General features: G+C 39.1%; 1 protein-coding gene across 1 annotated transcript; it reads left to right on the top strand.

The window, feature by feature from the left end:
- Nucleotides 1-10,891: 10,891 nt before the first annotated feature.
- LOC145482801 (phenylalanine--tRNA ligase beta subunit-like) lies at nucleotides 10,892-26,374 on the top strand. Its single transcript, XM_081461443.1, has 21 exons — nucleotides 10,892-11,347; nucleotides 11,441-11,496; nucleotides 12,589-12,656; nucleotides 13,102-13,158; nucleotides 13,447-13,516; nucleotides 13,655-13,714; nucleotides 13,818-13,982; nucleotides 14,596-14,637; nucleotides 15,076-15,184; nucleotides 15,765-15,835; nucleotides 16,337-16,398; nucleotides 17,012-17,063; nucleotides 17,500-17,561; nucleotides 17,667-17,774; nucleotides 18,112-18,211; nucleotides 18,559-18,639; nucleotides 20,606-20,698; nucleotides 21,300-21,417; nucleotides 21,930-21,994; nucleotides 22,616-22,715; nucleotides 22,984-26,374. Exons 1-21 carry the CDS (start codon nucleotides 11,290-11,292, stop codon nucleotides 23,133-23,135), a joined length of 1,749 nt encoding a protein of 582 aa, XP_081317569.1. The 5' UTR covers nucleotides 10,892-11,289; the 3' UTR covers nucleotides 23,136-26,374.
- The last annotated feature ends 1,608 nt before the right edge of the window (nucleotides 26,375-27,982 follow it).

Raw genomic sequence — 27,982 nt, 5'->3', positions numbered from 1 at the left:
ACAGATGAACTAAAAAGGCTTTACGGGACCGAAAAGTTTCCGGGGCTTTCGAGAAACGGGCCCCAGGTCGACATCGACGACCAACTCTTGACGCATCTTATCTTGAGCCGCTTAGTAGACACCGAGTCTTAGCAACTGCAGTTTTGGTACACCGCCTCTCATTCAGTCTCGTTATTAGTATTTTGTACCTACTGAAGTCTTGCCACGTTACGAGCCATGTAGGTTCGACTAAACTAGCTTTGTAGTCCACGAAAAACGTACGACAATTACACAAATAGGTGTATGAATATTTCCTACCTCAGTTGAAATAAATATAAATTTAATATATGTGTATATTCAAAGTAAATTTGAGTAATCCAGAGCAAAACAGGCAGATTCCGTACAAAATGCAGTAAATTCCTAGCGAGCAAAAACTGCTCCTTAACTACAAAATAAGACTGAACAAGAAAGTCATAATATTGTGACTCCCTCCCGTGATCATAACAACCAGGCACTATCTTATTCCAAAAGCTTCGCCAAAAGGAAAATTAACTACCAAGGAAAGGAAAGAAATACTGATACTCTGACAAGCATTTAAGAGCCACTCTCCCTAACCACCGCGTGAGGAGCGGCACAAGGTCGCAAAAAGGGACCCCTTGATATTTCGTCCAGAGATAACCTATGGTATGCTAAGAATCGTGATATAAGTTTTAGGTTCTAGAGTTTTTACATTTATGAGAAAATTACGAAAAACCGTCGACAACCCGTGAAGCCGAAAAATCACAGAATTGAGTTCAAATTTCATGATCAGATAATCGAACTAGCGTGAAGGCGCTTGAGCAAATTATGGTTTTCCCTAGTTTATAATTTTGTTTAGGAGGTATTGCTAAGCTGCTTTGATGATATGTTATACTCACAATTGTATTTCCGAATTCCTGAAGACCAAGCGAAGAGAACCGAAATTTCTAGACTTTGAAAATCAAAAATTCCATACCGTTTTCAAACATCTCAAAACATAGTCGGTATTACGTAGAATTCTTTCAAAATTCAATTCTAGCAAGTGCAAGAGCTGTTTTTGAACGTGATATAATTTTTTTCTTGGCAAAAGTTATTTCTGAGGCGAGCGGCCCCATGCAAGTTGACCCAATTTGACCTTTCGAAGAGATTTTGTTTAATCAGGAAATGTAAACTATTCGACTAGCCTTAGCCCGCTTTCTGAGCAAACCATTGAAAAACCCTACCATTTCCCACTAAAACTACCCAGTAAACCTGAGATAATACTTCGATGACAGCTTACCTTCCAAATGGGTGTTTGAAGGCAAATAATTTTGATGTTCTTCGCTAATTTTCCTGTATCTTGCTGTCTTGCACCGGCCATATCATACTGATACGGCATTTTCTAAGTGTCACCTTTCTCTGACTTGTGCAATATTTTTGCAGGACCTGGATCCATGTCTTGCATATGAAGGATCCTCTGGGTATCTACTGTGTTTTCTATTGAACATTTCTAATGAAAAGAGGCAAGAAGTGAAGGAACTAATTGAACTGAAAAATAGACCCAGATCGATGTCACGCAATCTTTACATCTAAGTGATCACGTGCCGCAAATACATCAGCGTGCTCTTGCTCATTTCTTCGTTTTCTTCCTTACTAGCATACAATGTTTTCGTTTTGGTTTTTTGTAACTCTTTTGTTTGTAATCACAAGCCTATTTCGAAGGAGAGCTCTTTGTATGCAATACTTTGAATCGGTGTATACGGCACGCAACACATTTACTTTTCCCATTTTCTAATGACTGTGCAACAAACTAGAAATCCTATCTAGTTTCAGCTCCAAAAGTCAAACGCCTGAGCAGGTCCATTGTTAATGATTTCCTAAAGCTAGATAAAAGGGAATAGTAATATATATCTGAAAAAGGGCTAATTACTGGCTGCAAAGCGAGTTTTTGTAATTTGTATTATTGTATTTACCAATTTGCCCATGGCAGGTGAACACGCAAATAGGTCCCCTTCGTGGCGCATCTAACTTTTTAGGAATTATGTTCAACAAGATACCTTTTGATGCAAAAGTAGATGCACGCTTTTATATGATTCTCGAAAACTATCCCCTTGGAAACTGAAAATGGTTTGTTTTGGGGTTCGCACAAGACAAAATTCTTTTCGCACAAGCAAGAAAGTTACCATCGAGAGAGATCAAAGTTTAAAACAGATAATTACCAAACGCAAATAGATCTGTGGCAAACGGTTTGTTTATCTCTAAAAAAGTCCTAAATATAGAATTCTCACGACGTTCGAGCTGTTATCTTTTAAAATCGAACTTTCCGATCGCTCGCCCGATAAGCGAAGCTAGCACATGCGAGGCTCCTAGCTCTTTCTTAAATTCGGCAAACCTTATTACGCGGACAAACTCCACTGGTTTAAAATCTTTACAACTTTACAAAGATATGTGTAGGAAAATGAGTTTAGGTCTTTTGAAGTGTATTGTATAACCTTGAGCGCTCACTTTGTCAAAAAAAAAAAAACACTGAAATGAAACATTATTTACAATTCGGCATCCCGAGTAATTAGGTAGTCTCCTTCGCAGCCGTTATTAGGGTCATCACACAACGCTTCTCCGCCAATAACGGCCATTAGCAGGAGAGAAGCGTTGCGTGACGAACCTAATAACGGCTGCGAAGGAGACTAGTAATTATTTCCGCCGAAATTGAGGCATTTGCTCTGCGTCATCGGTTGAAAAATTGGAAGATGGAGAGAAATTGCTTGTTTCAGCGGCTAGTTGGTGGCCAATGCAGTCAAGACCCTCGAAGCACTAAAGTCCAAGATTTAGTTCCCTTTCTTCTTAGAATCCATCTCACTAAGATGCTGCAGGGGATTTATATAAGTTTGCGCTCTTCAGTAAATTTGTTTTCCGGCTTGCACCCACACAATTTTGTTTTCAAAATCTTCCAGTCCCCCCCCCCCCCCCCCCGTTCCCCATTCCCCCTTTGATAAAAAAAAATGGAATGGGCCGTCCTTTACCCCAAGTACATTTTGTTTTGACTCACTTTAAATTCAAAGTTAGCACAAGGGTGGGGTAGGGGACTAGGGGGAGTGAATAGGGTGTGGTTACGAACTCTTAGCTATTTTCCACCACCCACTGAGCTGCGCAATAGCTGAATGCGCTAAGGAAAAAAACGGAAAGTTGTCCCGTTTTAACTTGAAAGAAAAACGTATTTTGAGCGAAAGCAATTGAGTGAATTACTGTATTAAATATTTAGAACAAAAGACATGAAAAAATCTTGTGTATGATGGAAAATCTTAATTAAACTGTTGCAGTGGCCATGTAATGAACCACTAAATGCATTGCGTGCAACATCAACAAGAAAAAGAAATTGTTTGCATTGGAAAACTTATTTCCCCCTCCCCCGTCAGGAAAAAAAATAATCACCTTGTCTGGAAGTGAACAAGAAAAGATTGCGTTACGCTCACTAGGCCGAGATTTACGTCTTGCGCTTAGGAATTTTTTTTTATTACACAGGAAACTAAATGAATATCAAGAGGTTGCTCACTGAGAGGAAGATATTGCAACACATGGCTTGATTTTCCGGAAAAGTGTTGCACAAGCTTAGCCTGGAACCTCGATGTCAAGGTATGAACCTAAATTGTAAAGTGTGGCAACAAGATAGCAATGGAAGAATTAACGGAGAACATCAAAATTATTTGCCTTCAAACACCCATTTGGAAGGTAAGCTGTCATCGAAGTATTATCTCAGGTTTACTGGGTAGTTTTAATGGGAAATGGTAGGGTTTTTCAATTGTTTGCTCAGAAAGCGAGCTAAGGCTAATCGAATTGTTCACATTTCCTGATTAAACAACATCTCTTCAAAAAAAAATTATATCACGTTTAAAAACAGCTTTTGTACTTGCTAGAATTGAATTTTGAAAGAATTCTACATAATACCGAGTATGTTTTGAGATGTTTGAAAACGGTATGGAATTTTTGATTTTCAAAGTCTAGAAATTTCGGTTCTCTTCGCTTGGTCTCCAGGAATTCGGAAATACAATTGTGAATCTTAATTATTTAGCAGTCAGTTGTTCCAGTATTGTCAGCGCAGCTATCATCCTTTAATTTCTGGAAACTGTGTAATTTGGGATTTAATTTGGACATTGTTCAATAAGGACTTTGAGTAAAAGCGCAGAAACTGTCCAATTTGGGAAAAAATAGGACAGTTTGTCTCAGCCAATGAAATTAAGCTATTAACCTTCCGAAGATTATCGAAAGCCACACGAAACCCTCCGAAGATTTCCGAAGATCGCCGAACACTTCCGAAGATTTCCGAATAGCACCCGAACATCTCCGAAGATTTCCAAAGATCACTTGAGTACTCCCGAGGATCGCCCGAACACTTCCCAAGATTTCCGAAGATCACCCGAACACTTCCCAGGATTTCCGAAGACTTGTGACAATCTCCGGCGATCTCCGAAGATCACCGGATATTTTCGAAGCTTTCCCAAGTTTCGGAATATCGAGGGCCCAGTCTGTTTTTCTTCAGAGACAGTTACTGTAGTTTCCCTTGCAAAGCTGTATTACCTCACGAGCTATATAATTAATAAGTAACAGGACTACATGCTTGTCCAATTTGGAAATAATTGGATTCAAAAAATTCCTCTGACAGCCAAATTGGACTTGGCCTGCGGCCTCGTCCAATTTCGGCTGTCCTCGGAATTTTTTTCATCCAATTATTTCCAAATTGGACAGCATGTAGTCCAACTACATATACAAAATATCATCAAAGCAGCTTAGCAATACCTCCTAAACAAAATTATAAACTAAGGAAAACCATAATTTCCTATACGCCTTCACGCGAGTTCGACTATCTGATCATGAAATTTGAACTCAATTCTGTGATTTTTCGGCTTCACGGGTTGTCGAAGGTTTTTCGTAATTTTCTCAAAAATGTAAAAACTCTAGAACCTAAAACATATATCACGATTCTCAGCATACCATAGGTTATCTCTGGACGAAATATCAAGGGGTCCATTTTTCCAACCTTCTGCCACATTTTTCCAATCTCACTCGGTCCCTATAGAGAGTCGCTCTTAACACTGACAATGAGAAACACCACCAACTAGACACTCTGAGAGAAAGCGACTTCGAGTCAAAAGGATGCATCTTATACCCAAAACAACATGCTTATAACAAAGCCCCTGTAATGCATTTATTTCTCCAATAATTCAAAGTACAAAGCATCAAGCGGAAACGGCGACGATGTGTTTTAAATTTCGCAGTATTACTGGTCAGTAAATGTTTTCTACCCACCTGGATATCCGTGAAGTAGGTGTATCAATGTTTACTGCAGATGGTATCTTTTCTCAAGTGAGTGGAACCTGCAGAATATAAATATACGCTCGGCTATTAAATTCATGGCTTTTAAAATTCTATTTTACTTTAAAGAAACAAATTTAAAAAACTACAACATCTTAAGGACCTTAAGCTGATCCTACCTGACTGCTTTGACAAAACTACAGACTGCCAAAATTCTAAGACACCAAGGGTCGTTAAAACCGAATGAACAGTATCAGTTGGTTGTTGGTGACGTTTACACCAGTGAGTTCGGTGACTGATTGCATTAATGACAATTTCCCTTTTTTTTCGAAGCCGCTTCTTGATTGTTCGTTTTTTTTGCATTTCATTATTCTTTGACCTTTGAATCATGTAACGGCACAGAACTGAAAAATTAAATCCACATGCCGCATGTTATATCACTAAAAATAAAATCCACATTAAGGAAACTGATTATTCATTTCCTAAACTCTTGCAGGATTATGTTGTCAGTCAAAGGTTTCCAGCAGTTAAATTTTGATGGGTCGTTATAACCACTCTTTATCACTTGGTGCTACAATCATGGTATCAAAAAGCTGCCCAATCATTAGTAAACAGTGACACGATAGGTTACCGTAGCAGCAGTATGACCTGCTAAAAACACCCCTAATTATAGCCTTAGGGGCTTAATTATAATTCAAAAAACGGCACAGTGAATTGTTTTTGTATTATCAAATTGTAATAAGCATGATAGAACGCAACTTTTGGCAAAGTTTTACAAAAATCTGTACATAGGGTTCAGAGCCACCTTAAATTTTTGGAAATTTAAGGTGCTCTGAACACTATGTACAGAATGTCACGAAAATGTTAACAACGTGTTCACTAATGATTGGGAAGTTTTTCGATATCATGATTGTAGCATAAAGCGACAAGGAGTGTTTATAACGACCCATCAAAATCTAAGTGCTGGAAACTGTTTTGAGCCACCCTAAGCCACAAACCCCATATTCGTATTCTTAGTATTGGACAGGAACTAGATTGTAGTGGAGGCTTCTGCGGGGGACTGTCATCAAAAAGGAATAGATGCTTTTCGCATTTGAAAAGATTCCCAGCATTAGCCCCGGGCCTCAGTTGCAAGCTTGTTCTAGTCTAATACCGAGGATACGAATATGCTCTATTATGAAGGATCATCTTCAACTTTTTACCTTATATGGCTGACCAGTAAACTGGTAACATTGTATATCTTAATGAGGACGTTCTATACCATGTTCCGTTATATAACATTTTTTGTAAATGTGACTTAGATAATGTGAAATAATGGCCAACCCGTCCCTTAAGTTTATAGTCAAGCCACATATTCTTTTCTCAGGGCGTGTTTTAGCAATGTTGCTGCGCAGTGTTGGACTATTGATTGGCAGTTTTCACGGACCAACTTCCAAATTAAAATTCAAACCCATTCCTTCCACGGGAAGTTAACAAGAACTCGCTCTAAGAGAAGAAGTATAGACACCGCTGGAATTGACTTTCACAAAGCAGACGAACTTTGTGTAGCTGAAAAGCCATCCGGCTATTTGGACGATTTTACCAACCGAAGCAGTTTAAATGATTGGCCTAAACGGAGCATGTTCTCAGTGTTTTCCAAATGTCATACACGTCCCAGTAAAAGACACTCGATGTGCACGAAGAAATAGCGAGGAATATTGATACAACATAAGTTAGACATTAATTTTCAAGATCTCTAATGGGCACCAATATATATTTTTCTCCTGCTGATCATCCCGCTTAAAACCAGAAAGAGAATTTTGGCTATAATCTTAAACGGAGTGTGCAGTCTTGTCTGCCATGCATATTTAATTATCATGCATATGACAGTGAGTGATTTGCGGTTTCCAGTGTAAAAACGCTCATAGAAATGTCTCTATCCTCTATCCTCTTATGTTTTTTTTTTTTAACGTTATCCACTAACTTTTCTGTATTTTACATTTCGCCAAACAAAGGGCAGTTGCCTTGCCCAGAAAACGTTTTGAATGCACAATTCAATATTTCAAAAGAAGGGATTGCACCATGACAACAGATGTAATCACGCGTGACCGTTATCGTGCGGAAAATTGATTAAAAAAAGTATACATCTATCTTCGGAAAACCTGGAGGCAAATGGTTAAAGGAAACACGCGAAAAAAAGAGTCGAGAGAGAAACAAACTTAAGACGATTGAGAAAGTGCAATTGCACTTTTTCCTAAGCGTCTCTCGCTTCAAGTTACAATGTTTACCTTTTATACGATAACTAACACGTCAATGACTCAAGTGCTAAAACAAAATAAGGGACAGTTTTTATAACAGGAGGAATGCCGGGTCCAATTCAAGTCGCACTTTCTAGCATTCTTTATAGTTTAGTAAGGTTATAGTTAAGTAAAGTAAGGCTTTAGATCAGATCAGTGGATAACGTCGGAGACGAGTTAGATCCAGCCACCGGTCATTTTGCTGCGGGCTTGTTTCGGTTTTAATGTCTCGCTGCCCTCAAATCAAAATGCCTTACTTGTCTGCCACAACTGAGAAAAACAATTGTGTCAATTTGCTAAGTGGCGTAGAATTTTACATGTTTTTGGCTTACATGGAATGCACCCTGGGCAGCTGTATAAACGCTGCATCTGAAATGAGTAGAATTTTCGATTAAGCGTGTCAAGAGGGGATTTAAAAACGATCTCTAACATTTTTCCTGTTTCATCTACAAATCAAAACACAGGAGATGTAGTTTTATAAATACCTTTATTATCAACTGCCATCGTTACGATAAGCTTGTTTAACAGTTTCTCAAATTTTAGTGCAGAGATCTTGTATCATAACTACATCCCTCATTACAATTTATGACAAACGCAAACGCTATAGAGGCACCAAAATCAGCATGAATAACTAAATAATAATGTTCCTTCCCGATTCTACACCAGTTAAAGCTATTTCCAACAAGTCAGATAACTTTCACTTTCAAATCCTCGCAAAGATTCGGAACAGCTTACCTTACATACATACATACACTCTTGTCAGTCTAACTCACGCTAACAAACCTTTTTTTCTTATGATCAAATATCGAAACGGTACCTCGGTCTACATGGTCACCAAATAAAAATAAAACAAAATCAATAATTACTGTTTCTTTAGTTCGCGGTCAACAAGGCAGGTTTCTAAGCTGCTCGGTAAATTCAGACCACACAAAATTAATCTATAGCCTCTTTATTCCACAGGCTTCCAATAGCCAGTTAGGAGGACAAGACGAAGATGGAAATTTGAATGTCACGCCTACGAAAAAAGCTGTTTCTTAGCCATTAGCTGGCCAGACAAACCCGTTTTCGACCGCTACAGTCTGGGTTCTGTTTCTTGTCTGATTAGCCTCTTAATTATTTTTGGTGTGTTTCTTCAAAATCACTTGTACATTTAATCAGAATCAGACTAGTCCCTAGGCGTTCTTTCTTGTCGCAATGACCGCGCAAGGCCTGAAACGAAGTGATACTATCCCGACTTATGGTAGAGCCCAGACTCCCTTGAGCTGTGAAAGGTCGTGAAAGAGTAGGGACTAAGCTGAATATTAGAAATACGAAACCCATTTGAAATCGGCTTCATTCTCTGTTACCGTCTCAAGGAAAATCAAGTAAAACAGCAAAAGGAATGGGAAAAGACTAGAAAAACAATAAAACGACAATAACGACTCGAGATATAATTAACGTCTCGAGATATAGTACACATACCTAAGATCAGGAGCCATAATCGGGGACGGAGACCGTAAGCGCGCGCCATTTCTAGTATTGGGGTTGTCCCCATGATATGGGTTCCTTCTTTTTTGCTTCTTTTACGTTTACATGAGCTGTACATTACTCCACTTATTTAATTTCACATATGTTGAAGAGCTTTTCCATTACACAGCAAAAAACTAGCTGAATATATTTAGATATAGCAGAGCTTCAGGACTTCATAGTTTCCTAGCTCCTCTTGCCACACGCTTGCGAGGAATTTGTTAGTCTATCGCAACTGAAAAGTAAAACAAAATAATTGCTAGTTTGGTCAGTTTGAGTTTCGCCTGAATTGTAAGCAACGCTTGATGTTTCATCAAGGTCCAATAACTTTACGTCCGTAGATACTGCTCAGTTTTATTCGTGTAAAAATCCAGTGAATTCTCTATTGTCGATGAATGAGAGCGCCCGCCGATGCGTGTTTTGTACAATCACGGTAAACATGACAAATTGTGCTTCCGCCGCACTTTCGTGTGAAAGCGTACATCGAACTCAAACAATAACTCTATAGTTTTAAATATGTTTAAGATTGATAAATGTTTGAGAACATATTACAAGCTAAGCTGAAAATATGTGAATAAAGGAGAAATAATCAGCAAAGTTACGATGACGCTTTCTTTATTCAACTTCGAATAACGATTTCGATTTTGTTGATCGAGTTATCAAAACTGCTTGTCTATTTTCATTTTCGCAGTGTAAAACTTCACTATGCTTATGTTGAAGAAACAGCATGATGTTAGTAGCCTTTTTTGCGTTCGTGAAATTTGTTGCAGCATCTCAGCACAAAAGATAACGAAAGAAATCTTTGTCAAGCTTTGTTGACAATTGAAAACACCGACTCGGACTTGAGAGTGCACGAGCTGCACTATACAAATGAGCTAATTGTACGCGTCAGACTCACCAAACAAGTAGAAACAATAAGAAACCATCAAAACAGGATTTGGTTATGATTAACCATTGTCTGAGAAACTCACAAATTAACTCGATACCAGAGTAGAGAGTTTTCTTGCTATATTCTTAAGTCAGAACTAACGCAAAAACATACGCGTAAGCTTACAACTAGCGCGAGCAGATCTTATTATTCATTCCCAGCGAGAGATTGAAGTCTTGTTTTCGACCCTGAAAAACCCACCTTTTCCGTTAGCTCAGAGCATAAAACTACATATAAGCGTCCTGGTTCGTATTCCCTGCCTTATTCCCTGCCATCGCTATGAAAAATACGTAAGAGAATCTCTCAAGTTCTCTCAACTCTCAACATTTGATCACGCAACGTGACAACATCCACGCGAGAGCCCCCGACATGTGCGTGGATCCGCGCGGATATATGACGTCAGGATGGCGCAATTTGTTCTAAAAATAGAAAAATTGTCCCATATCATAGGTGCGCGCGGATCCCAAGACTTACGGTCTCCGTCCCCGATTATGGCTCCTGGCGTAAATTTATATTAGGATAATTTTCATTCAGGGTTAAAAAAACTAAAGCATCACAAAACATGATTCCCGGCCACGGTTTTATTTGCATTCAAAAGTTGGAACTTTTTAAATCTGGGCCCTGGTTTCTTTACTGGAAATGAATTCTACGAATCGAGAGAATATTTTTTTTAACTTTTAGAAAGAAATAGGTCCTTTGCAGCTAAGCCATCATGGAACGTACTTTTCATAAAATTATGGGCTATAACTTAACGAACGTCAAAATGGAAAAAGCATGTCACAAATATCAAAATGGCCAAGTTTGCCCCCCCCCCCCCCCCCAGAATGAGAATTTATGACTGTCTGAATTTTTAAAAGAATAAGAAGATTTGTATGATAAAAGTACGCTACTGGAGAGGAAAGCCTTGCTCTCCAGCAACATTTTCCATACAGATCCTTTAAATTTTCTGAAAATTCAAACTGTCGTAGAAACTTACTCTTTCATTCCAGGGGCCTCAAACTTGGCCATCTGGCTATTTGCGAAGCGCTTTTTCCATTTCTGGCATTCATTAACTCATAGCCCACAATGTAAAAATTTTCCAGGAAAAATTTGGTCACGTGACCCCAGATGCAAGGGAGACCTTTGCGGCCTAGGCAACCGGGCAACACTGGAGAATTGGTGACTATTCTGAGCCCGCAATCATAGAAGGCTACGACGAGGACTAGAAACTACTGTCGAAAATCGAAAGAGGTTCGATCGTGGGCTGATGAAATTTCCTGAATTTAGTTATTGATTTTTACAAACTTGTTCGACGATATGCCAACTGTAGATATCAAGAGAGATCTCTTATTCAAGGCTATTGGAAAGGAGTACAGTAAGTTAGCTTATTATCCTTTTAAGCTTAGCACACGTGCTACAACCTTGAAAGATTCCGGTGAACCAACAAGACTTGTTATTTGTTATTCAGCTGATGAAGAGTTTGAAGAACTGTGCTTTGACTTTGGCCTCGAATTGGATGAAGTGGTAAGAGATTTGCTGAGGGAGTAATCATTTATTTCTGACTGTGATATTTCATGCTGTTGTGTGTACCGGAGTAGTCTGGCTTCCGGGATTCTCAATTTGTCGCCAATATAGTTTATAATATAGTATACTGTCAATCGAAACGTACCTACTAATTTGGTTGCTGGGAATGTTATACAAGTTCGATAAAAATATTGTTAACTTTGTTTTGGGTTTCAAAGTACAGTGGAACCCCGCTAATCCAGCCACCAACAGGCCACAAAAATCTGCCCTTGTTTAACAAGTTTGGATAAGGAAATGACTGACTGAGGTTTTGTTCCGGCCAGAATAAAGTGGATCTAATAGCAAGATGACCATATTGTTGGGGTGGCCAAAAGGCAGGTTCCACTTTACTTATTTAAAGAACCCCATCTGTGGTAAAATGAAAACACCTAAAGCAAACTACAAAACTAGTCAAGGCTTGGGAATGCTATGTGTATTTATGTATTCCTCCGAAAGGTATATACAATAAAACCTACAAAAAGAGTCACTTGTAGTGAGTAAGTGATTCTAGGAAGGTAGCTCCTTATAATACAAATGCCGTAAATGCTATGCAGATAATTATGTGCTACAATGGGGGTACCTTTTTTTTGGAAAGGGTATCCATATTTAGGTAAGGTTGTGACTAGGGAATAGGATATCACATATTTTGGTCTGAATTGAGATCCTTAAGGGATCCAAGAAGTGGGCATCAAACCCAGCAAAAGAAATTTGAAGGAATACCCTCCCCCCAACCTCTGAAGGCATGCAGTATCTATCAGGGATGTATCTAGGAAGCTGGCTACACGCTTATCTCACCAGCTGAAAGAGGGGTTCCCACTGGTGGAAATTTTACTACGTAACAAAGACGTTAAAAGTTGCACAGACTGGAAAAGCTAGCTGAGAAGCCTGCTTAGTTTCTTTTTAGCTAGATTCCCGACCTACTCCTGGAGTAAGAAAAAGTATGGATACAACTGGATGCACAAATGCTACGTTTATGGCTTCCAATACATAGACTCCTATATCTGTGTGACTGACGAACATCAGACAGCAACTGTGTTGTGTGTATTCTGACAGGTCCCTGGAGAAGAAGAAGGCAAAGAAGATGAAGGAGTTATTTATAAAATTGAAATTCCAGCTAACAGGTATACCTGACTTACATGTACATGTACATGTATTATGGGGGACATATAATTCAAGAAAAACCAGGGAAATATTGTGACTAGTTTGGAATTACAATCTGTCAATCAGGTTATAAATCACTGGCCCTTTGATGCGGTACAATAGTTTTGTTAAAACCTAATTTACCTTCTGGGTTACAAGACAGTTTGTGAGGATTAATTCTAATTGCATTATCATTGCAAATTAATGCTTGGCTTATAAGCTTTAGTTAAGTTTCCTGTTGTTGTTTTTGTTGTTTTTGTTGTCTTGCAATCTGTAATTTTATCTTTTTAACATGTCTGCCATTATCTAGTCTTAGATTAGTTATGATTGGCAATGCACTGTACAAATATGTCTAATGTAGTTCCTGTATTAATAACTTGGCTGGCAATTTGTTTCTCAGCTCGCTACCTTAATATCTTAACACAGGTACGACCTTCTGTGTTTGGAGGGGATTTCAAGAGGAATTCAAGTTTTTCTTGGAAAGTAGGTTTACCATACATGTGTGCATGTCCTCAAATAGGATGTCATTGTTGCACTATAATTTTAGGATATTTTTCAACTGTCTCATAATCAATGCATTTTTATAGTAAGACATTTCAATGACAAATAGAGGTTAAGGTGAATTTCCTTGTCATAACAACTTGCCCAAGAATCTGTTCCTACTCTTTGACCTACTGTTCTCTGTTTCAGTCAGGATGTTGCTCTTATGATGAACAATGGCTATTGTTATCAGTGAGTTAATCTCTGTATATTTCTTGTGTTTTGTTTTAGACTGAAAACTCCTAGATATAAATCTGTTAAGCCTCATGGGCCAATGCAAAGATTAAAGATTTCAAAAAATGTAAGTATTCCATTGGATAAAGTTCTGTTCTCTTAGCTTACTTCATTACTTTGATGTTTGTGATAATGTTGTAAGTTGCTGCAATTTTTTGCACTTTGCCATATTATAGTATAATAATGGTTTTCCCTTTTTCATTAGACTGCCCTTGTCAGACCTCACTGTGTGGCAGCCCTTTTAAGAAATATTACATTCACTCAGGTAAAGTTTATTCACTTGGCTTTTAAACATAAACCACTTTACATGGTACGAATCTTAAAGATTAATTAAATGTTCAAATATCTTTAACTATCTCTTTCTCCAGGATAGTTATAACAGCTTCATTGATCTTCAAGATAAACTCCATCACAACCTGTGCCGACGAAGGAGTCTTGTTGCCATAGGAACACATGATTTTGACACTCTTCAAGGACCATTTTTGTTTGATGCTCTTCCCCCACAGGACATCAAATTTGTAGCTCTTAATCAAGTGAGACTTGAGAATTGATTTTGGTAGACAATATAAGTATAATCTGTTCACAAAGATACTCTAGACACTTAAATGGTTTGCTCAATGATATAATGCACTACTGAACAGGATGAAGAAAATTTAGTGTTTTGGGGACTTTGCTAAGAGCCAGTTGCCGCCCTTTTTCACTGGCTGAAGAGAGCTTATCACTAACTGAAATTCACTAGGAAACAGGCTTTTATCCAGGATTTCAAAAGTGGGTGTCCACAAATTGTAATGTGGTCGATGGCTCCGTCATCCAGGGGAGGAGAGGGGGCATGGACATGCAAATGAAGTGAAGGATAGAATCTGCTAGCCCTGGGCTGTCATACATGACTTTCTTTACACGCTGCTCTACTTGTAAAATTCAATGGCCCACAAACAAAGACTTTGAAGGTGTGAAGACCAACTTAGCCAGTTAAGTTTTTCCTTAGCCTCATGGTGATTCAACCATGATCTGCCAATGAGAAGTTGGCTGAAAGGATTTGATGTGAGAACTAACAAAAAAAATTATCAAATTAATGGCTGGGCTGGCTTATAATTGTGGATTGATGACTGAAGGTAATTATTTAAGTTCAACTTTTTTTGCTTTCAGACAAAAGAATACACAGCCGTTCAACTGATGGATGTGTACAAAGTAAGAAAGTTTGCTGTTCCTTGATATTGATTACTACCAGTGATGTCAGATACATGTTACATGATCCTCTTCTTTGAGCTACTGGCTTGTAGAATTTGCTAGGGCTGTGGATATGTGAATTCTGAATATTTACTGAGTGTGGGAAATTTAAAGAAGTCTTGAGGGGTGATCCAAATTTTATTTCTCCTCACCCCATCAAAACATATTTAAAATGCCAGTAGGTAATGAGAACTAAAGAAGTCCTCAGTGGGGATATTTTCTCTTGAGTTAACATGGAAAGACATGGTAAGAATCTTAATTTATTGATTCATATTTGTGGTTATAACATGAAAATAGATGCAGATGACCTGGGTTGTATGACAATCAGTGATGAGAATGGAGGATCTAAGAATTATTTGCAATGTTCACTTTGTTTTGTTTTTTTTTTTCTTCACAAAGGGAGAAAGCCATTTAAAACAGTACCTGCCAATCATTCGAGACAAACCAGTTTATCCAGTTATTTTTGATGCCAATGGTGTTGTTCTCTCAATGCCTCCAATTATCAATGGTAAGTCTATCATTACACATTTTGACATTGCATCAAAAATTGAATGTTAGAGTGCTATGCCTATAAATTTGCAGAGCAAACTGCTATTACATGTAGCACAGTGGAAATGCTCCTTACAGACTCGGCTATAATACAGACAACTCTATATTACAGTCAGTTCACTCTTCCATAATATTGATACTGAACTCTTCCCCTTAAGTGTCAGTATTAAAGAGGCTCAACTGAACTATGGGCTGAATATAAATATGTGAAATCTAGTCAATGGTTTAAACCAATAATGTTGAATTGTAGTTCATCTTATGTGATTCTTAAAGTCAAGATAGTCCTGAAAAGACTGTTTCTGAGGACTGATATTCTTACTGTACCATCCTAGTTGGACATAATACTTGGTGTCTTTGAAAATATCAACTTTATAAATATTAACTCACAATCTGTGAATTTGCTAACAGCCTCCTATTACTTATTGATGAAAGGCCCTTTATATAATATTGTTATTACACTATATCAGTAGCAAATTACAAAGATATCTCAAATTACGGTATATCCATATTCTGTATCATCTCTGAACTTTTGCTTGTAGGTGACCATTCCAAAATAACTCTAAGCACAAAAAATGTCTTCATAGAAAGCACAGCTACTGATTTGCACAAGGTAAGTAATAGCATACATGAATGAGTGTGTCCATGTTTACTGTAAGTTAGGAATAACTTTTAAAGCAATGATAAATTACTATATAAGTTATTTAAAGAGTTTGAGAATTGTACATTGTACATCATTCTATACTGTTTTTGTTTTATAGCATTCATTAGCTAAGTATTGTTTGTCTTTCTTGAAAGACTGCTGATCCATTGCTCTCTGTTTGAATCATTTGCATTAGTGAACAATGTACATCATGCATTGCATGCATCTTGTCCTAGTACAACACATCTGCAGTAAAGGTTGTGTTCCATTTACTGTAGATTTTTTACTTTTAAAAATCTTAAATAGGCGATTTTTCTGTTTCCAGTTTGTATATATGACCAGTCAGAAGTATAAATGGATATACAGTACATGTACATCATATAAATTATGGTCTTGGGGAGTGGTACTATCCAGGAGAAAAAAAATCTAATTTGATTTACTAATATACTTTTAATTATTATATTTTGTTAGGCCAAAATTGTCCTTGACACCCTGGTGACAATGTTCAGTGTTTATTGTGCTGAACCATTTGTGTAAGTAGTGATTTTCTTGAACAAGTGTTGAGTGTGAATTGATGATGTAACTTCAAGCCTAGAAAAGAAGTCAGTCATGTAAGGGGATCACACAACTAACGCTTGAGAAGCAGGGAAGGCCCAGTGGTGAGAGTGCTCGCCTCCCACCAATGTGGCCTGGGTTCAATTCCAGCCTGGTGCTAGCCTGCAGAGCAGGCGAGATTTTTTCGAGCGAGCGCTCACATCGTAAAAAGTTTAGCCGCCATCTTGAATTTTTCATGCAGCGGAAGACTGGGGAGAGAAAGAAAGTTTTACCAAGGGGGTGAATGATAGGCAAGAACATGGCGGTCTAAAAAGGCGGTCGCAAGGTTGTAACGTTAACTCGCCCCAATAAGACGCCTGCACTGCAGGCTAGCCTGGTGCCATATGTGTGTTGAGTTTATGGTTGGTTCTAACCTTCCTCTAAAGGTTTTTCTCTGAGAACTCTAGTTTTCCTCCCTCCACAAAAACCAGCATCTCCAAATTCCAATTCGACCAGGATAGAGGATCCGCATGAAAACCAGCTAAGGCTGATGTGGCTTCCTCTCTAAATGTTATTTATTTATCTACACGTAACACCTAAACTTTTGTCTAGGGTGGAGTCAGTTGAAGTGGAACAGCCAGATGGTTCAGTTCTTGTTTATCCGGTATGTTACATACACATGTTGCATGTTCAGTTAATCATGAATAATGAAATAAAGTTTACACAACATACATGGGTAGACAAATATTTCAAGGCCCATCTCAATAACCTCAAATTTATTGGGTTGAAACAATGCCTTGCTAAATCAAGGTGCACGTGATATTACTACAATGTAACAGTAGATTTTCAGTTCTGAACCATTGTATACTAATGTAAAGCCTTTCACAGTGGCTTTATTGTGTATCATCTGCCTTCAACAAAGTCCAAAAATGTTACTTGGAATATCAGGGGACAGGACTTGGAACGGGACTTTCTTTGTACTTTGTGCATATACAAAACATGCAGTGGATATAATTGAGTGTAGCTGCGGTGTTTTGATTGGCCATACAGTTTCTATGAATTGTCTTTGTTTCTATTTTTTTTCCCCCTTTTCTCAAAAGGAGCTAAAATATCGGCATGAAGTGGTCAGTGTGGAGCAAATTAACAAGAAGATTGGAATCCAGTAAGCAGTCCTGTTTCTTTCAGTAATTCAGGAAGTTGCTCAGCTGTGAGAATTTTGCATCCAGGTTGTACTGTATGTTAATGAATTCTTGTTCTTCAATGGCAGAGAATCTCCTGAGCGAGTGGCTGATTTGTTGACTCGAATGTGCCTTCAAAGTGAAGTGACTGATGGTGGAAAAAACGTCAAAGTGGAAATTCCTCCAACAAGAGCAGATATCCTTTGAAACCTTCATAAGTTTTACTCCAGCAACCTTTTCTGAAAAGAAGTAACATGGTACTCATCAATATCTCCAACAGCAATTTACTCTCAAAGGGATATTTGTATACATTTTTAAGTAGTCTTCATAGCATTCCTGAATAATTCTTAGTATAAAACATAGTCTCACCAAGGACCTTACTGGACTATTGTGGAGTGAAAATAGCTAAATTGAACATAAATTGTAAGTCATGTTTTTTTTTTTAGCAGAAAAGCAATTTTAAACCGCCCAGTTTAAACTTTGTAGTGTAGTGGTTATGTTTATTTTGAAGATCTTTCCTTGACATTTTACAAACATTATTCATGAGTGTGATATTATTGAGGATGTAGCCATTTCTCATGGATTTAACAACATTGTGAAGAGGATACCTCCAACCAATACTATTGGAAATCAGGTGAGTTCTCATTCATCATTATGGTAATAGTTTGCCCTCCAGACCTCAATTTTGTTTGTTTGTTTGTTTGTTTGTTTGTTTTTTTCATATGATTATTAAAGTATATTGTCTACCTGGAACTTCTTGTTTGTTTTTTCCTTTTTTATATTGTCAATTTTCCAGCAAATGCCAACTCTACCTGGTCCGACTTGCCCCTTACGTAACAGTTAATGATGAGCAAGTGTATAAAGAGCCATTGCTTTGTTTCTTTGCTCTTTCTATTGCTGCTAGTTTGCTAGGAAACCATATTATCCCAACTGAGGTAAGTTTGAGGGAAAACTATCGTTAATCAAAGCTTTCTTTTGCAGTTCAAGCTAAATACACTTTGTGATCTGCTGAGACAAGAAATAGCCCAGGCTGGATTCACTGAAGTCCTTACTTTCGCTTTGGTGAGAAATTTATACATGCAACACTTAAAGATCTTTAGGATTATCTGGGTTTTGTTATTGGAATCGATCAGTGTTAGGATTCAGTTTTTGCATGATTGAAAAATGAACAAGACCTCTGTTGGTAAAATGATTTCATTGGCAATTATCGCTTGTCGCCTCTGTGTTACCATGTAATATAACTGTAAATGTAAATCTTATTTATAGAGGTCATGCACGTAGCTATACAAACACTAATCTTAGCTACATGTAGTTTACAGGCATGCCACTGAAACAACGGAAAAAATATAACATAGTTAAAAATCCCAACTGGCAGGAGGCAGACCAGACCGGAACCTCTGGATTACAACACCAGCGCCACTCGGCCACGCTGCCTCCACCAAAGGAAGGGAAAAAATGATTATTTGGTCGTAGAGTGTAAAACACATGTTCTTTTATTTCCGATTGACGATAGAGTTTGGACAGTTTGTAAGTGTAATTAGATGTAGTGTAACTTTGCAAGTTGTTGTAGTGTTGTGTTTTGTCCCTACTGTTGCTGTCTGTTTCTTTAGATTCATTGGGGAGCTAGTTTTAATTCGTCCAAATGAGGTTTTGGAATTACATTTAAGCCCTCCTCTTTAGCGACCACTTTCCTCTAGCAATAGCATGTTCTAGCATGTTCTACAGCAGCCTTTTCAATTTGAATTAAGTGTTCATTGAAAGATTTCTTGGTTACTGGTGGGGGCAGATTCATCCTGGCACAAAAATCTGTCAATCCAGCCTGGCCAAGTTTCTGGGAAGCCAACACTGACCTCCTGTTGACTTCATGAGCACCTCCACCAACACCTCCAAGTTTCTTGCTAGTTTTCAAGTCAGTCTCATGACCACAAATTGAGCATTTGAGAAAAAGACATTCAGCAAGTCCTTCCCTCTGATAATCTCGCTGATAGAGTTTGAGACTTGATTGGGATTTGCGACAAGAGCTGCAAATTGCTGCTGAGGCAATACACTCACTCAACAGAGTGGCATCTTGCAATTTAAATCCGCTTGCAACTTGGTCAACATCTGCTGATGTAGCTCCGAGCCCAACGCTGATCGTCTTCTTTCGGGTCAGGATGCCTTCTCGCTCTTCATACCTCGAAAAGGAAGAATTCTGAAGTTTTGAGGCAGAAACATTGGCTCTCACCGGCAAATCTTCGGCTTCACTGAGGTCACTCTCGCCTCCGGCTTTGACTTCACCTTCCACGGCGCCATCTTGATCTGCTTCCTTTGTCAGCTTTGGCCGTTTGTTTGCCCCATTATGGCCACAAAAACCTTTTCTTTTTTTTCTCCTAACCGATCTGAATTTCCTTTTTCCAGGTTCGACCATCTCATGAAGCACAAAAAGTAAAAATACTCGAGAAAACAATCTGACTTCACCACACCACGCTTTCGAGAAAATCACAACTTCGAATCTTTGACCACCGCGCTGCATTATGGTTACTGCAAGTGAAAATCTGGACTGGACTCTGTGAAATTTGGCTTCTAAGGATTGTGGAAACGACTTTTAGGGGACTTTTGACCTAACGCGGAACAGAAAGTCCCATGACAACCAAAATAAACAAAGTGTAAACAGACGGTTGCTATGCATAAATAATTGACCGCTTCTCAATTAATTAGCCGTTTTAGGCGGGATTTTCAAATTTTTCAAAAAATAAATGCGGATTATAAAAATTGAATAGATAGGGGTCTTAGGGGGGCTCAAAGTAGTTTTTATGAAATGTTCGACTTTTTTCTCAAAATAAGGGTTAACTACCTCCTTAAGCCCTCCTCTTTAGCGACCACTTTCCTCTAGCAATACACAAAATGTATCTGCAGATTAGAATAATGTCTTTGTTATGTACATAAAACCTGCGATATACAGAGGTAACCGCTATTGAAATAGAGTTCGTAAAGTTCTGGTTTGTAGCCGATCAAATTTTAGATACAGTCATGTTCATGTTTTCCACAGTATTCACGGGATGATGTGTCAGAGAAACTCAAGAAGCCGTTATCGTCATCCAAAGCTGTACACATAGCAAATCCAAAAACACTGGAATTCCAAGTAAGGCACCCTTGTTACATGTATAACTTAGACATTAAATGTCTTCGAAAGCAAGTGAAGCCTCCATCGTTTCTCAACACGGACATAATGTATCTAATATCGTTGCGTAGCCGCACATAGCTGATAGGCATGTGTTATAACAATAAGAAAACTGATCGCGTTTGAAGCAATGCCTAGTCATCCAACCTTTGGTAAAGGGAATGTAGAAAGATTATTAAGGAAAAGAGTTTTGTGTAAGGGTTAAGTGCTATCTATTGTTGCTTAAAATATACAGTGCTGTTGCTAGGAAATCCTTTTTCACATCTTCTGTTGTGGGTCGAGAGTCAAGAACCTCTCGGCTGAAGGGTGTGGGTGAACCCCCGGTTTCGTTAGCACTGTTGCTAAGTAACCTGACGTTTCTTGATAACAAGTTCATATACATGTGGTAATTATTGGCGTGTGTGGAATATTTCTTATCAAGTTATGAGAGTAGGAGGCTCTTTGTAACATGAAGGATTATTAGCCAATTACGTCTCTTTTCTTGACTATTTTGACTATTCAGTGAAAGCATGTTTAATATGAAGAAAGCAATGTCAGTAACCATAGTGATGCTGTGCTGTAGGTTGCCAGGACAACACTCATTCCCGGTCTTCTGAAGACTGTTAGTTGTAACAAAAAGATGCCGCTTCCAATGAAACTGTTTGAAATCTCCGATGTGGTACACAGTGATGACAAGAAAGGTAAAGTTTGAATTCACAGACTATGAAACGTAACTGTAGCTAGTAATTTGCGTCCTCTTACGTGATCCTCGAAAGAGACTAGTCCTTTCACTTGAACGCAGAAAACTTAACCTGTTTTTTACTTGTAAGTACCGGATCCGGTATCGTTTTCTCAGTGTGGATGACTGTAACCTGCATTGTGTGTATCAATCGGTCGTACATAAATACCCTGAAGCCTGCAGTCTACGCCGCCAGCCATTATATCGACTGATTTTAGAGTGACGTCCGGCTGCAGACTCGCACCCAGTCGATATTTTTGTGTTTTTGGGAAGAGAAAATTGGTTACCAGGCTGAATTAAGGCGCGAGGGGTGTCATTAGAAGGGTCAAAGGAAAGATAGCGTCGTTATTTTTTCCCACCTTTTCCCATAACATGACCCGGATACGAGTCTTTTCCGGCTGCACCGCAGGCGACGCCTCTTCAGCTTTTCAATTCAAATTCAAGTTGCCATAACACAACCAATGTTTCCTTCAGATGTCGGAGCTCGGAATCATCGCCGTTTCTGTGCCGTGAATTACAACAAGACTCCGGGATTTGAGGTGAGTGAAAAAAGCGTTTAGACTGGTATTACTGTCACCGCTGACAATTATTACACATGGACTCAAGAATAAATAGTGCCCTGCGTTTGATCCAACAAACTCGCGTCAAAGGACGTCCTGTGTTGAAATCTTGCTTTGGTTTTACTCGTGCAGATCTCGTGGTAAAAAATAAAATCGTAAATTAGTAAGCACTAAATCTGATAACATGACTAAGCTTACGCCCTGTGCTTGGCGGCGGTTGAATTCTTTCGTTCCCAGTTCTGATTGGTTCACTGGACTTGGTGTCTTTTAGTGGTTACTTTTTTTCTGGTTTTATCGCAATCTCTGCAAAACCGTTCCTCTAAGGAAAAAAAAGGTTGCTTGCGGTTCTACAGATAGAGCGCTTGTTACTGTAGCAAGCGCATAGCGGGAGTTGCGTCTCGAGCGACTGCGCGTTTGGTAATCTTCTTGGAGGCAGATCGATATAAAAACCAAGACTTTGCTTCACTGTACCAATGTTTACTCCAGTTGGTAGTATTACTTCTGTTCTTTATAGATTTGTGATTCTTAAGCAGCGTGTGTTCGGTTTAGTTTCTCACTTTCCAAGCCCATCTCCAAACAATGTTGTTTTGCTTATTTCAGGTCATTCATGGTTTGTTGGACCGCACCATGCAGCTTCTTGAAGTACCGTACTCGGAAGATAAGACATCTGTACACGGATATTACTTGAAGGCGCACGAAGGTATCCCTTACTGCTCCTTTCACAGTTTGAAAGATTTCTTGCAAAGTATTTGGCTTGCAATCTTCCCCAGAAATGTTGTCTCTTGTATTTTCAGACATTTCGTTCTTTTCTGTACCCCCCTACAGAAACTCTCTCTATATATACATCGGCGTAATGTATGGACTTCACTTATTATATCTTATTGTGTATTTATTCGTTCGCTCATTCATTCGCTAACTCGCTCGCTCAGTCACGCACTCACTCACTCGCTCACTTATTTCTATTTCAGATGAAACTTTCTTCCCTGGTCGTTGTGCGCAAATTATCGCCAACGGAAAGCCGATAGGAATCATGGGAGTCCTACATCCTGAAGTCGTCAACAACTTTGAATTGAATCTGCCATGCGCAGTGCTTGAACTGGACATAGAGGAATTCCTCTGAAAAAAAAACTGCTGAAATGTTGACAGAATTTTCCTAATAAGAGGCTTATTATAGCCGCAATTGCAAATGAATTTAGGTCATACCACAATAGTAGTTTTAGAGAGAATTACACGAAAGGCACTCGAAGGCAATGCACGAGAAATATCAAATATGTTGAAGTATTCAAATATGTACCACACTGGTATTTGTGTGCCTAATGTCAGGTTTTCGTCAGTGATACTATTACTTGAAGCCTAGTCAGTCCCATTTGATCACTGGTGGTCGCGAGGAAATTCGAAAATTGGACCCAAACTTAGAATATGCATGGGACCTTCATATGAGCATGATGCGGGTTTTAAATCGATGTCGTTCCCAGAGGTGGTGTACTCGCTCTTGTCCAGTGGAGGCGTAGGTCCTGGAAACGAGATACGCCTGTAACGGGATGATCTGGAGCATGCGCGCTAAGTTTGGAAACTCGTATTTATTCTCGTCTGAAGGCACTGGTAGTTTGGCTCCTGTCCCTTTTGTATGCCTTTTTAAGCCAAGGGGAAATGAGTGAGATTCGGTGCGTGTAGGGGTAGGATCATACGATCAACTTAAATCCGCGCCGCAGCGATCACTTTGTTGTTGTTGTTGTTGTTGTTGATGATGTTGTTGTTGCTGGTATTGTTGCGCTTAGATATTACAGGCATGCCACTTAAACTGAAAGAAACAAATCTATCAACTAAATATGATAGGCTTAAAAATCCCAACTGGCGGGAAGCAGACCAGTTGGCTAGCTATGTACAAGAATGACTGAGGAGTTGAACTGGGGTCTACCGAGAAACAACCTTAGCGGAAAGAGGCGAGACTTCAACCCGCGATCTCCGGATTTCAAGTCCGGCGCTATGACCACTCGACCACGCGGCCCTTCTGATTGAAGAAAAAATGGCCTTGCAACATGATTTAGCCTTTGCCCTACATACGAATTTTTAAATACGTGAATAAAGTTTTAACACTCAAGAGTAGAGATCATTTTACCTAGCCTCGCGCAAAGTAGCTGTTTAATTCCCTCACCCCAAACCCCGAACGACATCCACGTAGCTAAAATATTTGTTCTGAGTCATAAATCTACTAAAACATTCAAAACTGTTCTTTGGGGATGTTTATGCTGACAAAATGGTTGGTTTTGGAGAGCGTTGTTCCGAGCTCAGTCTCGGATGTCATACAAAGGTGACGTCTCTAGTTCCAAAGTGAAGTCCACTGATATTCATGGACAAAACGTGTTTGTATAGTTTCAGGGGGCCTTGTTAGAATCATGTTAGTTGACGGTGTGTGCCGAGTGTAATTTTTTGTTTAGTGTCTCTCGTTTATAAGGTCCATATGTAAACTTTTTTATGTTCATGGAAGCAATCTATGCAAGCCATTCAAATTCTTCGTGGACCTGCGATATACATGCTGATCCAAAGAGATTTGGTTCGGCCATTTCCACGTTTCTCGTTCCCGTTTGGTGTGGGCGTGAAATGTAAACCGAGTTCGTATTGGCTTTACCGACAAGAGATTTGTTGCGACTGCAAGGTGCCGTCAGACGATAGAGATCCGTGTTAAGTTCTTCCTGTCGTTGACATTCATTAAATTGCGGTTGCATGTATCCGTTTCATTGCATGACAGGTTTTACCTTTACACTCTTTTCACCGCATAGCTTGTACTCTAACACCGAAAAATACATTCTTGTTCTCCTTAATAAACATGAGAGAACAGTGGCCGCAGTCATGTAACCTGTTTGCAATTCTCAGTGACATAAGGGGGTATTTTTTATGGTGCAAAAGCAAGCATTGATGTGTATAACTCGTCAGAGTCGATATTTTTCAGTGATTCTTTTCCTTTATTCGTTTAGTAACGTACAAAGAATGTGTTTACTTTTCTAAGTGAAAAAATCACATTAAATCTGCCATGATTAACTCTCGTCCAAAGCGGTAACAAAAGATGTCATGACAAATAGAGAACAATTAACCCTATGAAAAGGAGACAAAGGAAGGATAGTTGAATGAATACTTGGTATTGGTATACCCATGACAGTTTAGGCAAGAGAGTTTAGGCGCAGCTCAAGCTTCTGGTCATAGAGGGAATGGGATGACTGCGGTATCTGTGTTGTGTTATCACCACACGCAACCTTGACAAGTGACAGCTAGATTAGAAGATAACGTCAAACACGCAACACTTGAAATCGATAGGAAACGATCTGTTTATTTGCTCATGCAATGTTACAGAAATTCGTGCTGATAAGAGTGGACGTTTAAATAGGCGATAAAAGAAGTTTTCAAGAGAGAAATTCATACCTAAAAATGTTCTTGTTTTTATGGGAGTATACATTGCTAGGTTTGCGATAGATTGGTATCCCATCTAGGAGGGAGTAGACATGTTCCTAGTTGGGACTCCAAGTCGCTTCATGCTACGGAACACGGAAATAAAGTCAGGCGGAATGGACCACTTGGGACCACTTGGCCTAATGCAGACTTTATCTTTCACCTTTTACATTCCCACGCATACAATCCTAACAAACGCTCATTTATCCTTTTATTATAGCTTTTCGCGGTAAATAGCGAAGAGTATGTTTTTTGTGTGTTACATCTGTCGCGTTGCGCTGTGCAGTAGATACAAGCGTCTCCACCAATCGCAGTGCGTTCTTAGGTGTCGCGATGGGTAAACCTCTCAACGCAATTATCCAACTTCCGCCAACTAACCATCTACGCGACCTCGGGCTCGCTATTTTCTTTGCACTTACAAGGTTGGAGATAAGGCTATCGAGATAATTAAGCTGGTATCTGTTTGCTGCAAAGATCCAAGTATACAGTTTCCTTAGTACCCTCTGCCGAGTGGCAACTCAGGGAACAAACTCTTCTCCAACGTGATGTGGCCTCGATATTCCCATACGTTACCATGCGTGTTTGGTTTCCTGGTCCTGCTCCAGTTTATTGTCAGCCGATCTTTACAGGTGAGGGTTTTTTACTTCAGTTAGGAATGAGCGTGAAATTTTCGTTGATGCGGCAACAATGAAAAAGAACTTGATCCAGCCTGTGGGTACACGAAGCCTACTTTTGAATTTCGCAGCGTGATTCCCAAAATAATGTAGTGCACGCATCTCCAGAGAATTATTTTACCTTTGCACTGTTTCGGCTTACAATACAAAGCACGCCTCTGGGTTTAGCAAGACTGATATATTCCTCTACTTGAACAGACCGAAATCTGAAATTGTATCCGTGGGGCCTGGCACCCGGAGGACATCACGCATATACGGTGTATTCTAAAAACCCTGTTTGAAGATTAGTCGCAGAACATTTTATCGAAGATGGAAATTTGCTATGTACAGTGCTTATCTGCGTGCTTACAATTCTATTCATGAAAAGTAAATAAATAAACATTTTGAAATATTTCAATCGAATCGGATGTATTGCAAAGAAAGACTCATCGATAAGAAAAGGTAATGAAACTGAAGGCATTTAGTTACTTTTTCATTGATTTTGGACCAAATTTTCTTCAGAGGTTTTACTTTGAAAATTATTCAAGATATTATTTAAACCGTCAACCTGTAGCTGCCTTGTTTTCATAGGCCTCAGATCAAATACATTCCTTTGATGATTTATTTACTGAGCCTTTGAATCGCGGGAGAAACCGATATGGCACCCAAAGGAGGTCTTATCAAAACTATGTCAATGATAAAATCATCCGAATAATATAGACGCTGTGAACGATAAAGCTTTTGATTTTCAAACCAATCTTGCCCTTTCTTTCACGGCCTGCTTAAAAAACACAGCTCTTACTAGGCCAGGCATCGGATTAGACAGAATTTTATAGAGATTTTCGTCTTGGCTAACAAGGTTTGTAAACATTCTCCGCATTTTTAAATGTCTCAATTTTTTCCTTATCTAGTTCCCAGATAGCTTATCGGTTGACAAGCGGAATTCGCCCGAGGAAAGCAAAGGAATTTATGACAGAGGTATTCATTATGAGTCAGCTATCCGAGATGAGAATCCTCCGGCAAGCAATAGACCACCAGGTTTGTGGCGTGTTGTATGTTGACAGGATTAATCTCGAGAGTTATAAATGTGTTATGTTACACTTTTAACTTCACAACATTGATAAACTCCAGAAACTCCAGAAGCCTTTTGATATTCCTTTAAAATGTCCTGTGAGATCATACCTCATTTGAAACTTAAATTAAAACTTGATCGATTCTTAAAGAGTGATAACGATGCGACCTTCCCTCGCTTTTATATGCGGAACAGATTTACGAAGCGATGAGGGATTGTTAACCTCAGCATGTTCTCATTGCGACCAACGCGGCAAATCGTAGCGGGAGATTAACATCATTAGCTATTGTTCAGGGAGAGATTCCCCCTTTTAGAGATTCCCCGTTTTAGAGATTCCTCCTTTTAGAGATTCCCCCTTTTAGAGATTTCCCGTTTTAGAAATTCCCCCTTTTAGAGATTCCCGTTTTCAAGATTCCCCCTTTTAGAGATTCCCGTTTTCAAGATTCCCCCTTTTAGAGATTCCCCTTTTTAGGGATTCCACGTTCCCCGTTCTCCGTTCCCCTTTCTATGTTTTCCGATTTCCCGATTCCCCGTTGCCGAGTTAGAGAGTATCTTTGGAAAAGCACAATCAAATTTGTCAGCTTTTCTTGCACACGTGTAGCAATGCTGCGGAAAAATTTGGCACGAAACATCCTCGTCCAGATCTGTTAGGTCACCCCCCGGGCCTGCCCTTTTCGTTCGCCCCAAACAAAAATCGTATGAAAATTCAGGAGAGTGGGAATAGAAATGAACGAAAACGTTAAGTAGCAAGTAAACGAAACGTCTGAACCGATTATATTGTTGTCATTGTTAAATTGG

This window comes from Orbicella franksi, chromosome 3, assembly GCF_964199315.1.
Source record: "Orbicella franksi chromosome 3, jaOrbFran1.1, whole genome shotgun sequence".
Lineage (NCBI taxonomy): Eukaryota > Metazoa > Cnidaria > Anthozoa > Scleractinia > Merulinidae > Orbicella > Orbicella franksi.
The sequence above is the reverse complement of the archived record's forward strand: the minus strand, read 5'-3'. Positions and strand labels throughout refer to the sequence as shown.

Bases quoted from the DNA above. Each gene is read 5' to 3' on its own strand.
- LOC145482801 (XM_081461443.1), top strand. From the start codon at position 11,290: ATGCCAACTGTAGATATCAAGAGAGATCTCTTATTCAAGGCTATTGGA. The intron at 13,517-13,654 runs GTAAGTATTCCA...CTTTTTCATTAG, and splicing joins GATTAAAGATTTCAAAAAAT to ACTGCCCTTGTCAGACCTCA. The intron at 13,715-13,817 runs GTAAAGTTTATT...CTCTTTCTCCAG, and splicing joins GAAATATTACATTCACTCAG to GATAGTTATAACAGCTTCAT.